The sequence below is a fragment of the Sebastes fasciatus genome, chromosome 15 (assembly GCF_043250625.1).
Source record: "Sebastes fasciatus isolate fSebFas1 chromosome 15, fSebFas1.pri, whole genome shotgun sequence".
Lineage (NCBI taxonomy): Eukaryota > Metazoa > Chordata > Actinopteri > Perciformes > Sebastidae > Sebastes > Sebastes fasciatus.
The window spans coordinates 25,154,411-25,169,361 of record NC_133809.1 but is presented as its reverse complement, the minus strand read 5'-3'; the positions used below and the strand labels follow the sequence as shown (position 1 = coordinate 25,169,361).

Sequence of the window (14,951 nt, the reverse complement as noted above, 5' to 3'; positions counted from 1 at the left end):
TCCTCAGCGAGACTTAATTGGGCTAAGAGTGAGGCTTTGTTATGTGGGGACTGGAGGCAGGACATGGTGCCTCCACTGCCTGGGCAGCTGCAGTGGTGTAGAGAAGGGCTGAAGGTGTTAGGAGTATACCTGGGCTCGGAGGGCTGGGTCAAGAAGAACTGGGAAGGGATGCTGCAGTCGGTGGAAGGAAGGTTGTCGAAGTGGAAGTGGCTGCTCTCCCAGGTGTCATATCGAGGGAGAGTGCTCATCATGAACAACCTGGCAGCTTCGTCTTTGTGGCATCGGCTGGCTGTATTGGTTCCTCCTCGGGGTTTTCTGCAGGAGGTCCAAAGGAGGCTGGTGGATTTCTTCTGGACGGGACACCATTGGCTAAAGGCTGCGGTCCTGTATTTACCAGTACAGGAGGGAGGGCAGGGCCTGGTGGAGCTCGAGAGCAGAGCAGCTGCCTTCAGACTTCAGGCTGCACAACGGTTGCTGTACAGGACCGACGTGTGCTGGTGGGAGCCGGCACAGGCTTTGCTGAGGAGGGCTGGCGGTTTGGGGCTGGATCGGCAGTATTTCCTGATGACCCATGACGGTCTGAGCACTGCGGAGCTGCCTGACTACTATGGAGAGATGTTGAAGACGTGGTCGCTCTTTAACGCCACACGGAGAGCAGGTATGGAGCCAACACCATGGGTTTGGGAGGAGCCGATTTTCAACAACCCACTCATTCCACTGCGATCAGTGCAGACAGCCACCATCAGAAACCGGATTATGTCCGGTGGTATTACCACACTTAGCCACCTGAGGCAGACGGGGACCGGGGGATGGAAGACCCCGTTTGACCTGGCACAACAGACTGGACTGAAATCCCTGAGACTGCTGCAGAGGCTGAGGGGAGAGGTGCTGGGTTCGCTGGGCCAGTGCTGGACTGGTTCAATCAGCCGCGGGGGGAGGAGGAGCCTCCCTGTTTCCCCTCGGTAGAGGTGGCCGCCCTGACGGGTGACTGGCAGGAAGAACGGGGGAAGCTGCTGACCTTTGCCACTCCGAGCCTGGGCATCTTTAGGGAGATGAAAGGGAAGATGCTTTACGCTGCACTGGTGAAGATCAGGAACCTCAGGGCTCTGCAGGAGGTGAAGGAACATCAGTGGCAGGGAGTTCTGGGTGGGCAGAGCATGGCAGGGTTCAGGTGGAGGGTGTTCTATAAGCTTCCTCTCCAAAAGAGGTCAGGAGATCTACAGTGGAGGGTCATACATGGGGCCCTGGCAACAAACACCTTCCTGGCAAAGGTTGACTCAACTGTGGGTGGGGGGTGCCCCTTCTGTGATGTACCTGAGACTGTCATACATGTGTTTGTTCAATGTAACCGTGTTGCACCTCTGCTTGATGTTGTGAAGGTGCTCTGTGGTAAGCTGGGGGAGGTTTTCTCTGTGGGTCTGTATATTCTGGGACCAATGTACTCATTCAGAAAGAGGGTGAAATGTGTGCTGCTAAACTTCCTGTTTGGTCAGGCCAAACTGGCCATATGGCTGACCAGGAGGAACCAGGTGAAGGGGAGTGGGCCTGTTGACCCAGTGATGTTGTTCAGGGGTCTGGTCTCTGCGCGCCTTAGAGCAGAATATGCATACTACATGCTGGTCAATGACATGGTGGGGTTTCAGAGTGTGTGGGGGGTTGAAGGGGCAGTGTGTACTGTTGGGGGGGGGGATTGACTATATGTATGTGAACTGGTACGAGCTGCTGGTTCACACGCTGGGAAACTGGTTGCTACGGTTTTGTGTATTGAATTGTGTAATGTTCTATGTTTGTTAGGTGGACTGGGGTTCTGTGTAATGGCGAACAGAACGGTTCTGTGGTTTTGGGGTGATTCTAGTGGGTTGGGATGGTGGGAGGTTCTGGGTGAGTGGATGTGTGAGTGAAGGTGTGTGTGTGGACGGGTGAATGAGTTGGGCTGTTTTTAGGTGTGTATTTTTTCAATCTTTTCCCCCCCTAGGTTGCTTTCAACCGCGGGGTTTTAAGTGCGATGTTTAATTAAAGAACATCAAAAAGTCAAAAAAGTCTACTCTGTTTCTCTCCCTATCTCTCTCTACTCTCTCTCTCTCTCTCTCTCTCTCTCTCTCTCTCTCTACTCTGTCTCTCTCTCTCTCTCTACTCTGTTTCTCTCCCTATATCTCTCTACTCTGTCTCTCAATTCAATTCAAATCAATTCAAATGGCTTTATTGGCATGACGTAACACTGCACATGTTGCCAAAGCATATTCAAATGATTAATTTTTTTACAATAATTACATTCATAAACATCGATTAAATAAAATAAAATACAAAATAATTTCAATCAATTAATTTGAACAATGATATAAACAGGAATGATACCAATTTACAAACAAACAAACAACAACAAGGTGCAGACAGCTGTCCCCGTCCCTGTCCCTCAGTTCATGTCCCTGTCCCTCAGTTGATGGCAGGCAGCAACATAGACTACTACCAGCTCACAGGTCCTAGTGTCCTCCCTCAGTAGGACAGATAACTTGTCAGATAGCAGACTATCTGAGCATGGTTACTGATCTACATTTAAGAAAAACCTTGACAAAGTACAGACTCTGCATGCAGGGTCTCAGTGGGGTGTTTATCCCATTGAGTGAAGTCTTGGTTTGTAAGTGGACCCCACACCTCGCAGCCATAGAGTGCAATTGGTTCAAAAACACACTCGATAAGTTTAAGCCAAATTCTAATCGGTATTTCGGTTTGGATATTTTTTTTAATGGCATAGAAAGCCCTGAGTGCTTTCTCTCTCAGCTCATGACCCGCCTCTTTAAAATGTCCAGATGAACTAATTTTTAAACCGAGGTAATTGTAGTGTGTGCAGTACTCTACATGTTTTGTACCAATTGAGAACTTTGGTAGAACATCCTGAGATCTGAATCTTTTTTGGAAAATCATTATTTTGGTCTTTTTGGGGTTTACTGTCAGGGCCCAGGTCTGACAGTACTGCTCTAGCAGGTCCAGGCTCTGCTGTAGGCCGTCTGCTGTGGGGGACAACAGGACCAGGTCATCTGCAAAGAGCAGGCATTTCACTTCCTGATTGTGGAGACTTACACCAGGGATAGGGGACTTTTCTATTAGAGTAGCCAATTCATTGATGTAAATATTGAAGAGGGCAGGGCTGAGATTACAGCCCTGACGAACACCCCGCCCTTAGTTAAAGAATTCTGTTCTTTTTTTACCAATTTTGATGCTGCACAAGTTGCCAGTATACATTGATTTAATAATATCATATGCTTTACCCCCTACACTACTTTCAATAACTTTGTAGAACAGTCCTGTATGCCAAATAGAATCAAAAGCTTTTTGGAAGTCAATAAAACAGGCATACATTTTGGTTTTATTTTGGTTTATATGTTTATCAATCAGGGTGTGTAGGGTGTAAATATGATCAGTTGTGCAATGTTTTGGTATAAATCCAATTTGGCTTTTACACAAGACATTGTGCTTGGTAAGGAAGTTCAAAAGTCTGGCATTCATGATACTACAGAAAACCTTCCCCAGATTACTGTTCACACAGATGCCTCGGTAATTGTTAAGGTCAAATTTGTCTCCGTTTTTATAGATTGGGGTTATGAGTCCTTGATTCCAGATGTCAGGAAAATAACCTACACTCAGAACCAAATTAAATAGTTTTAATATAGCCAATTGGAATTTCTTGTTTATAGGTTTGAGCATTTCGTTCAAGATGCCATCAGGCACACTTGATACACGCTTTTTTAGGTTTGAGGGCCTGTAGTTTCTCAAGGAGCTCTTGCTCAGTAATTGGGGAGTCTAATGGATGTTGGTTGTCCTTTATAGCTAGTTCCAATTTAGTCAACTTCTCATGAATTTGTGATTGTTCTGTTTGCATTAATTTTAACGGTATGGTATAGTGCTTTAAAATGAGTTGTCCATATGTCACTGTTTTGTATAGCCAATTCCTCATGTTGTGATTTATTAAATTTTTTCCAATTTTGCCAGAAGTTATTTGTGTTGATGACCTCCTCAATTATTTTCAGTTGCTGTTTGTTGAATTGCTCTTTTTTGAGTCTGAGTGTACGTTTGTAGAGTTTTAGGGTCTCACAATAATGAAGGCGTAGATCAGTATTATTGTATTATTGGGGTGTTTTTGGTTTGATAACATCCGAAGCTTTTTCCTAATAGTTCTACAGTTTGTATCAAACCAGTTGTTTTCACTCTTGTTTTTGGTTTATTCATGGTTACCTTCAGTTGAGCTGTTTTTGCAGTTTGCCTGATTATATTGTTAATATTTTTCACTGCTAGATTAAGGCTTTCTTTATTGTAAGAGTATGTGGAGTTCAGAAAGTTATCTAGAAGTGTTTGGATTTTGGAGTTATTGATTGCTATTGTTGGTATTGTTATGCACTGTTTTGGTCCCTTTTGGTTCTAATGTTGTACAGCTTACTGGGTTGCGTGTGAATGATCTGTATGTCTGATCTTCTGATAAACAGGGTTATTTGACTGTGATCAGACAGAGGGGTTAGTGGTTTGACTGTGAATGAGCTGAGAGAGAAATGGTCGATGTCTGTCATCATATAATCTATGGTACTGTGGCCAAGAGGTGAGCAACAGGTGAATCTACCCAGGCTGTCCCCCCTTACCCTACGGTTGACAAAGTACAGACTGAGGCTTCGACAGAGCTGTAGGAGGTCCCTTCCGCTCCTTTTCTCTCTCTCTCTCCCTCTCTCTCTCTCTCTTCTCTCTCTCTCTCTCTCTCTCTCTCTCTCTCTCTCTCTCTCTCTCTCTCTCTCTCTCTCTCTCTCTCTCTCTCTCTCTTCAAAGCTCTACTCTAAAGTGCGCTCGAGACAAGAGTTGTTGTTCTTTCCGCCTGGTGGCTCCACGCGCCGAGCCTCCTCGTCATCACCATCATGCCTCGAGGATTCCTGGTGAAGAGGAACCGGCGGTGTTCGGCGTCATACCGGGCACGAAATAACACCAACGCTAAACCTGAACCATACTACGGTGACCGGAGCACCGGGGAGCAGAACTCTGGAGGAGTGACCACACCGGAGACTCCACCGGAGCCGGTAAAGGAGACCGGCGCGGTGGTGTTGAATGTGTTCCCGTTCCCAGACGGACTGCTCCCGGTGTCCCGCGAGGACTCCGCCAATGTCAGAGACAGAGAAGCGTGGAGCCTCCAGCACTTGGAGTCCGCGCTGGAGGCGGAGGCTGACCGGCGCGCGCAATTACCGGAGACCGAGGAGCAGGTGAGCGAGGTGGACGTCCTGACCCCAGAGAGTGACTTCTCCTGCTTCTTCACACCTCCTCCTCCTCTACCTCCACGCGACCTGACTTTAACAAGCAGCCCCGTTAAACCGGTCGGCACGAGACTACCGGAGCACCCCGGTGACAGAGAGAAGCAGCAGCTGTTCACCGGTAAGTTACCGGAGTTACCGGAGCTGCCGTTCCTGGTGAGCTCCACGCAGACCTCCGTGTCCGCTTCTATCGAGAGGCTCCTCAGCCGCCACGCGCCGTCCTACGGTCACACCGACATGGGTCACGCGCACCTGTTCCCGCCACCGACGCTGAAGCGCTCGTTCCTTGAACCGACTCATCAACACAGACACATCAAACAGTCTCCGGTAAAGAAACCCAAAGTGCACCGGAAGCTGAACTTCGAGGACGAGGTCACGACTTCTCCGGTTCTGGGTCTGCGCATCAAGAAGGAGAGTCCGGAGATGCGGAGGCTGCAGCGGGAGAAGTCCTCGTCGTCCGGTGCCTCCTCCAATGGGAACCAGCCGCTCGGTGAGTTCATCTGCCAACTGTGCAAAGAGGAGTACCTGGACCCGTTCTCCCTTGCGCAGCACAAGTGCTCCCGCATAGTGCGCGTGGAGTACCGGTGTCCCGAGTGCGACAAGGTCTTTAGCTGTCCCGCCAACCTGGCGTCGCACCGCCGGTGGCACAAACCGCGTCCGGTGAACAACAACCAACAAGCAGGAGAGACTCCGACAAACAAGAGCCAGCCGGTAAAAGAGGCGCGAGGCGGGCTCGTGCAACCGGTAGAGATGGAGGAGAAGGAGAACGAGCTGCTGCGCGTGAACACCAATCAGCACCATGCGCTGGACAGCTCCCGCATGATGAGGCGCGAGCCCTCCTCGCTGCTGCTGCTGCACGCTCGGTCCCGGGACAGCACCGACAGCATCCTCGCGCCTCCTCCTCACTATGACTCCTCGCTCCATTACCGGAACCCGGTAGAAAGCTGTCTTGACCTGCAGACCGGTACCGGGAACAGCCCGCCCTCGAGCCTCCTTCTGCTCAACCCGGAGGAGCAGCGCGCGGACCTGCCGCCGTCGCTCCCTCCGTTACCGTTCGTGCAGTCCTTACCGGAGGAGGAGGAGGAGGTGTACGATTGCCGGTACTGCGGGAAGAAGTTCCGCCGACAAGCTTACCTGAAGAAACACCTGGCCGCGCACGAGATGTCTCCGAACCCGTACGGCCATACGGCGCGCGAGACCCAGAGCCAGGTGTTCCTGTGTCACCTGTGCGGCGCGCGCTTCCCGTCGGTTGAAATCCGGGACAAACACCGTCTGTGGCACGCGATGCGGGACGAGCTGCTGGCGGGAACGGGACTGAGACCGGACATGTTCCACGCGCAGGGAGAGGAAAGCGGTGCGGGGGAGCTCGAGCAGCAGCAGCAGCAGCAGCAACAGCAGCAGATCTTCACGTGCAAGCACTGCCCGTCCACTTTCTTCAGCTCTCCGGGGCTCGCGAGACACATCAACAAGACTCATCCCGGAGAGACCCGGCAGGTGATGCTGCTGCAGATGACCGTGCGGCCGTGAAGAGACTCAGACTCAAACAGATTATCTGGAGAATGATTGTCAGAACGGGAAATTATTAAAACTGTGACTGTTAGTTGTTTTCATTCACATTGAAGTAGATATTTATATATAAAGTAAGGCCATGGTTCTACTGTAGACTGGGACTGAGGCCTGTTTGTTCTTCAGTTGTTGTCAAAAAGCAAAACGTTTCTCACTGTGTGTTACAGGATCTGGATCACTGTTTTGTTTAAAGGTCAGTAAGCATCTTGACTTCTAAATTGTTTCATAAATGTCCACATACGATACACTGACACAGACATATTAGATAAATCAAAAGCAAAATGTTAACAACACTTTGCTGTGTTACTGAAACTAGACAATATAACACTGTCAGTGGAGCTGGAGCTGTCCATGGTGCTGAAACTAAATAAACCACCAACTTGTAGGATACAAATAAAACCAGCAAATAAAGATTTCTTAAGGCTCTTTGTATGAGACATGAGGGAGACAGAGCTCTTACAACTCATAACAACAATTATATTGTACATAAATTAAGGAAATTAAGGTAATAAACATAAAAAAACATTATAAAACATGTACAACTAACATTCAGAAACAACTCATGTGCCTCTTATGTAATTATCCATGAAAATCCAAATTATTGACAGATAGATCAAACTTAACCTGCTTTATGTTGCACCCTGTCCAGGGTGCTGACCATGTGTGCATACACACTTCTGTAATCTCCCAAAGGTTGTTCAGTCTTTACAACAAGCAGGAGTGTAATATTATAATGAGTGGGAAACTATCTTGCTTTTTGAAGAAAAAAAAGGGACATTTTCATTTATTGGGCAGGTGACAGATCTAAGATGATTTAATAAACTTACAACAGGAATATTATGATAGAATAAACCGGAGGCAAATTAAAGTGACCCTTATTCAAAGGGGCTATTTCTTCTGTTGAAATCCTTAGAGCAAAACACATTATGTCTCAATTAGGGCTGTCAATTGATTCAAATATTGAATTGCAATTAATCGCATGATTGTCCATAGTTAATCGTGATTAATCGCACATTTTTTTTTTCTGTTAAAAATGTACCTTAAAGTTAGCCTCAGTCAGTTTAATTTCAATCATTTCACCCCACATTTTATTACACGGAAGCCAGTTTCTGACAGAAAAAAAGGACTAAAATAAAGATTCTGATGAGTGAAAACTAGGGCTGTCAATCGATTAAAATATTTAATCGCGATTAATCGCATGATTGTCCATGAATAATTGTGATTAATCGCACATTTTTTATCTGTTCAAAATGTACCTTAAAGGGAGATTTGTCAAGTATTTAATACTCTTATCACCATAGGAGTGGACAAATATGCTTGCTTTATGCAAATGTATGTATATATTTATTACTGGAAATCAATTACCAACACAAAACAATGATACATATTGTCCAGAAACCTTCACAGGTACTGCATTTAGCATAAAAAATATGCTCAATATGCTCAAATCATAACATGGCAAACTGCAGCCCAACAGGCAACAACAGCTGTCAGTGTGTCAGTGTGCTGACTTGACCATTACTTGCCCCCAAACTGCATGTGATTATCATAAAGTGGGCATGTCTGTAAAGGGGAGAATCGTGGGTACCCAGAGAACCCATTTACATTCACATATCTTGAGGTCAAAGGTCAAGGGACCCCTTTAAAATATAAGTTTTTCCTCGCAAAAATCTAGCATACGTTTGGAGTGTTATTTAACCTCCTTCTTGACAAGCTAGTATGACATGGTTGGTAATGGATTCCTTGTTTTTCTAGTTTCATATGATGCCAGTATATCCACTCTAGCTTTACACTGAGTCCGCTACAACCTAAAAATTGCAAGATGTGTTAATTAAGTAATAAGTGGCGTTAAAACAAATTATATTATTATCGCGTTAGCCTTGACAACCCTAGTCTCAATATTTAATTTGTACAGCCAGTATTATAATCATTGTTTCTATATCTTTCCTTATCTGTATTGGCACAGAAGAAGCCACCTCTTCTCATATAATGCCCAGCACTCTGTAAATGATTTGACATTTAACTCAACTGTTCTAGTTAGCGAACACTTGAGAGAACGGGACAGACTGAAGTTTGACATTTTGATTATGACTAATAAGTGCAAGAGGGGGTCATTTAACACAGAATCTACTGAAGCAATGATTGACACAGGCCTCTCTACATTTACGCTCAACATATTTCTGTGGCAAAGTAACCAGATTATTCTGGAGGAGTCCAGTGTGTTACATTACTTACCGGTGTAATATGTAGTGACCTGTAATTACATTTAGAAAGTGACCTTCCTTACCCCCACAAACTGGAGACAGAATCAATGTCCTATTTTATGTACAGTGAACAATAAAAAAAACCCCAATAAAATAAAAAGAGAAAATAGACCATAATATGCCTTTTATAGTAAATGTGCCAGTAAGCTTCTCAGCTAGAAAATATTTTCATACAGAAATGGAACATTTAATGTTAGTACTGCTAGAAAAAAAAATAAGTTTTTCGTCTTTATTGATTATATATCACTGTTGGAATATTTGCTAAATGCCTTCATGATGCTAAACATGTAATTGTGGTTCTCTGAAGCCTATACAGTACTATTTTGATATGTCTGAAGTTGAATGTGAAATTTATTCTAAATTATTGTCAATAAATGTTATCAATGAGGAGTCCTGGCCTGTCAGCTTATTTATGTGGTTTCAAAAAACACACACATACACATCCAATACATGAATGGGTCCGGCAGTCAAGTGGTACGAATCATTTATTGTCAAATTCCATCATCGCACGTCCGCACGCTCTCTCTGTGTCCAAAAGAGACATTACACGTTTACACACTACAGGTCTGACAGCAACATAGTTTGAGGAGTGCGAGCGTGCACGTGTGTGTGTGTGTGTGTGTGTGTTGTGATACAGCTGTTACATGCAGTTAGTACTGAACTGGCGTCATGCAGTATGTACAGTCAGTAGTTACATACATCAGCTTTGTCTCCAAACTGATGAACCCAAATCCATCACAGTCCTCCTCGTGTTCAGAGCATCCATCGACACGGCCAAAAAGAAGTTCCAAATTTTATAAATGAGGGGAAATTTCTGCGGTTGATATGGCTGCAGAAAAAAAGGGCTCTGACTTTTTTTACCTTCCTATTTAAACTAACAAGATGTAAGATGTGGGTGAAAAAGGCTGAAAAATACTTCCACCTGAACAATCTTCCAGGGAGTTTGATATGAATTATTGATAAATCCTGAAAGGCTTTGGGTAACCTAGGTTTTCCATACATTTTGGTTGCTGCTAACGAGGGGTTTTAAACTAAAGTCAAACACTCATTTCCCATCTTTTCCAGGGGATTATAAAAGCAGCATTATGATTCCAGTAATCACATTGTGTTTTAATCTAAAGAGTTAAAGGTACTGGGATGTAGCCTGAACAGGTTCAGGTTGTCCAAGTGTTTACAGGATGTAACCAAAGCAGTCGGTGAGTCGCAGGTGAGCTGCATACAGCATGTACAGATCAGACCCAGAGTGCAGTGGGGCACCACGTGTCGCAACCAATCGATGGTGCTTCTTCAACCTCAGCAATAATAATAATAATTATAACAGCAATAATTTAAAGGGACAACTCAAATCCCAGTGGACTTCAAATATTCACACACAAAGTAACACAACATGAATTTGTTTGACCTCATTTTACAAATTTCAACCCCACGGAGGGGTTAAAAAAAAAAAAAAAAAAAAAGAATAATCCCTTTCCTCTCTACAGAGAATCTATGGCTGAAATAATAAAATAAAACAGTAACAGAAAGTACAGTTGTGAATACTGTTAAGCAGTGATGCAAAACCTTTGACTCCGATCTATATTTTCAAATAAGGATCTTCCACGTGTGTTTCCTCTATCAGGCATCAGGCCATGGAAAAGGGAATTAATGGAGACACGCGGCACACAAGCCATCATGTAAAAATAAATGTCAGAACGAAGAACCACAGCTGATTTATAAAGAGAAACCTGAAGTACATAAATTATGTAATTTGAAACCGTGTCAGTTTTTATTCGAGTTCGGCTGGAGTGCTGAAACGAGGAAGTTAAATACATGAACTGTAGTGTTAAATCTTCTGGATTGTGATTACATGCAGATCCCCTCCATCCAGAACTGGAACTGGGGATGAGTCTAAATAAAAAGACAACAATGAAAAACAAGGAAAATGATGGCCTAAAAACTGGCATATCAACAGTAAAGACGAGCTAAAATGATATCACCTTTAAATTCCTTGAGAATGAAGTACAAACTGGTTATGAAAAGGAACAACCGTTGAAGCGTAACATCTTGTAGTGTTCAACCCACTTTAAGCAGATAATATGGTCTGAGTTTAAACCACAGTTTGGCTTTGGCAGCTATTCTCACATAACAGTATATACACAACAAGCCTCCTCACACTGTACACATCCTTATAGATAGTCATATATCTACCATATATATATATATATATTTATACTCATACATATATAGATATAAAGAATATATATATATAGTTATAAAGGAACAAAGAAAGGAAAGCTGTGGTTCCATTGTATCAGATGACAGAGTGACACTGAACTTAAAAATACAGCAACATTCTTGTTCGGGTCAAAATACATTTTACAGTAAATAAAAAACAAAATAAATGCAATCAGTGCTTGTCCACATTTTACAGCATGAGCAGAAAAAAGGTCAGAACTAAACCTTATGTATCAAGTGCTTCCTGTTTGATCATTAATTTTCTAGAAAGCGCCTTTTTTTCCTCATTTATGAATAACAAACAATTCCTCCATCATTAACTTTAACACTGATTCTCACATACTGGAAGTTCTAAGAGGGGATTTTCTTCTGGATTCAAACACATTTTTTGGCTTGAGAGACGTTGCCACATCCGCGACCAATGTTCTTGTTTTATCGTTAACAAATGAATGAGTTTCTATTTACATTTTTATGAGGACTTGATAGAAACTGACCTCTGACCTTCTATTCTTATAGGCCTAATGTACTGAGAACAAAAATATACCTTTATCTTGCTTTCTCCATGCAACGCTATACGTGCAATCATTCTGAATTCATTCTTTTTTTATATCAAAACTCGTGTTTCTGTCTGTACACACACGGACTGACTATAGTACAAATATACAGATTCCCCCATAGCGACCTCTCCTTGTTCTGCGGTTTTCATCTCATTGAACAGTGCATGATGTGGCACGCTTAAGCTTCTTGCAGCCCCCGGTTACACTGGAGTTTGTGCAATTTATAACGTGGCACATAATTATGATGAACTAATACTGCACTGCTGATACTGATTCTACTGTGGCAAAGACCAGCATGCTGCAGCACTGGTTCAACTGGTATCTGAGTTGTTTTTTTTAAAGAGCAAAGCCGAGGTTATATTCAGCAGCTGTGAGCAATTTCAAAATAAAGTTACAGTGTGATATAGTCCACAGAATGCTAATTACATGTGTTTTTGAGATTAAGTCAAAATTCTACAGATACCTCCGATGGTAACGCTCATTCCCGGTAACGCCACCCATCAATATCTATGTCTCAACAGTTCATTTTGTTTCATTTCTTGCACATTTAAGCACAATTGTGGACCAAATTTCCCCTAAAGTAACATCTTTCTTGGACTAAGTGTCTGCTTGCTTGATCAGTTCCGACTGGGCCGTGTGATCAAGAGAGCTTAAGTCTTATTGGCCGATCCGGAGGAGCGTCGCAGCTTCATGGACATGCGGCTCTTGCTAGTCCGAGGAGACATGGGGGACGCCGAGTCGCTCCCGGCCTCCCCAAGAGCCGGACTTTCTCCCCGAAGAATCTCTAGGCAGGAGCCTGAGGAGGAGGAGGAGGAGGAGGAGGAGGAGGTGGTGGTGGTGGTGTGGGGCGAGGGGGGGGCAAGTGAGGAGGATGGATTGATGGGGGAGGGAGGGATAAAGGAGGCAAATAAGAGAATGAAAAAGGGAAGAAGGGACAATAAGAAAATGTCATCACGCCCCATGATGTTCTAGTGAGCCAGACTGCACAAACTCCTACAGTCACACAGGCGGGACAGACAACATGACGGACACAGACAGGACAACAGACAGACAAGACTAGAAAAACAGTCAATTTACAAGCTCTATTTGTACTGCAGACCTATTCAAATACTCTTTTAGAAGGGCCAAAAGGTGAAGTGCCATTTACATTTCTGTCTGATCTTCAAAGAATTAAAAATTTTAAAACAATGAACCTTTTTAACCTCAGTTGGTTGCTGTTTTAATAAACAACGCTGCATTTCTAAATTCAGTTTGACTCTCCTAAATTCCCTCTGCTTAAACAGCCTTTTTTATGTCTGTAAAGGGGAGACTCGTGGGTACCCATAGAACCCATTTTCATTCACATATCTTGAGGTCAGAGGTCAAGGGACCCCTTTGAAAATGGCCATGCCAGTTTTCCCTTGCCAAAATTTAGTTTAGGGTCTTGGAGGGTTAAATACTTTTTTTCATATATATATAAATGATCAAAGGGTTGGACTGAGGTCGTTAAAGGGCCGAATTCGGCCCACGGGACGCCAATTCAATAGGCCTGCTATACTGGGTTCATCTCAAATCCCTAAAGACCTCGAGACTTGCTTGTGTCCTAGGAAAACAGATTTTCTGTTCTAATATGTTTCTTCCCTGTGAGACTTCTGAGACCGTATGTGTAATTAAACACATCATACATAAATAAACTTGTCTTGACAACAAATGTTTAACACCTGCCTTTTGCTAAATATATCAGCTGTAGAGGCAACATATGCTGTTTGGATTTAGTTTAGGCAAAGCGCTGAAGCTCCCTATCTACACTTCCAATATCAGCTGATTTGTCTCTGGAGCTTAGTTCTCGTTGGCTATTATTGGTGTTCAAATTCATTTTTTTTTTTAATCAAACTTTCTTTTCTTTTTTTTAAATTGGAAAATTTGGATTAATTTCCACATGAGCTGTTGTGAAACTAGACCAGAAAACTAGACTAGAAAAAGAAAAAAACATGTGAACATTGGGTCTAAAGTCCATGAGGTAAAAGACTGTAAGTGATTTTCTATCTCTAGAGCATACCATTCACAGCTAGCATGAAGAACCTTCTGCTTCAGACCCTTCCCCTTCACCCTGAGCAGGTTAAAGCTGTCTACTGGTTTAGGGACCATCATATACATTACACTATGCTCCTCTAGAGGAGGAGGAGGAGGAGGAGGAGGAGGAGGAGGAAGGTGAAGATAGGACAGGAGAGGAAAGAAAGTTGAGGAAAGGAAAGGAAAGGAGAGGAAAGGAAACAAAAGGAAAGGAGAAGACAGAAAAACAAACAAGATGAAAAAGGAAATGAGAGGAAAGGAAAGGAAACAAAGGAAGGAAAGGGAGAGGAGGAGGTAGGAGAGGAAAAAAGTTGAGGAAAGGAAAGGAGAGGAAAGGAAACAAAAGGAAAGGAGAAGAGAGGAAAAGAAACAAGATGAAAAAAAGGAAAGGAGTGGAGGGGAAAGGAAACAAAAGAAAGGAAAGGAGAGGAGAGGAAAGGAGGAGAGGAAAGGAGAAGAGGACAAGTAAGAAAAAGAGGCAACGATGAGGATACAGAAAAGAGTGAAACAGAGATGAAATATAGGGAAAGGGAATAAAATGAAATAGACAGGAGAGAGGAAAAGGGAGAAGAGAGAAGGCATAAAAAGAGGAGAGGACGAAGGAGCAGTTAGGAGAGTAAAGGAGGGATGGTCAGAGAAAAGAAAGAATAGAAAAAATGAATAAAAACAAAGAATAAGAAGTTGCCACACACGTAAAGAGAAAAACAACCCGATACATTCAACAGACAGAATGGACATAGACATAAGACATAAAGACAAACAGACTGACAACATGTACACAGACATTTATGATGATACAGAAAACATTTTAAATACATTATCTGTATGATTCATTTTGCTTAATCCCCACCACTAAGTAACTTATTTCAAATGTAACAATACAAACAAGTCTACTGAAGAAGAAACACAACTTTAAAGTTAGTTTAAAGTTACACATTCAATGTGCAGTGCTACATCATATCAAAACCAGGAAGAGAGGAGCATACAGAAGGTTAGAGGTAAAGTTGCACCAGGTC

The 14,951-nt window shown here is 43.5% G+C and overlaps 2 protein-coding genes and 1 long non-coding RNA gene across 8 annotated transcripts in view; 1 reads left to right on the top strand and 2 right to left on the bottom strand.

Annotated features, from left to right (window-relative positions):
- Positions 1 to 2,044: 2,044 nt before the first annotated feature.
- Positions 2,045 to 2,247, bottom strand: LOC141783789 (uncharacterized). Its single transcript, XR_012597358.1, has 2 exons — positions 2,135 to 2,247; positions 2,045 to 2,087 (listed from the first exon to the last, which is right to left on the bottom strand). It is a non-coding gene; the product is annotated as an uncharacterized LOC141783789 (long non-coding RNA).
- Positions 2,248 to 4,785: 2,538 nt separating this feature from the next.
- Positions 4,786 to 9,174, top strand: insm2 (insulinoma-associated 2). The gene has a single exon (XM_074661296.1). It carries the CDS (start codon positions 4,896 to 4,898, stop codon positions 6,807 to 6,809), a length of 1,914 nt encoding a protein of 637 aa, XP_074517397.1. The 5' UTR covers positions 4,786 to 4,895; the 3' UTR covers positions 6,810 to 9,174.
- A 405-nt stretch (positions 9,175 to 9,579) lies between these two features.
- The window catches only part of ralgapa1 (Ral GTPase activating protein catalytic subunit alpha 1), an 84,620-nt gene continuing 79,248 nt past the window's right edge, over positions 9,580 to 14,951 (bottom strand). For all 6 annotated transcript variants that reach the window (XM_074661290.1, XM_074661291.1, XM_074661292.1 and 3 more), the window contains one exon: positions 9,580 to 12,679. In XM_074661290.1, coding sequence (XP_074517391.1) covers positions 12,534 to 12,679 — 146 coding nt within the window. In that variant the 3' untranslated portion in view covers positions 9,580 to 12,533. The remainder of the gene's footprint in view (positions 12,680 to 14,951) is intronic.

Excerpts from the sequence above, each read along its gene's own strand:
- insm2 (XM_074661296.1), top strand. The coding sequence starts at position 4,896 with ATGCCTCGAGGATTCCTGGTGAAGAGGAACCGGCGGTGTTCGGCGTCA.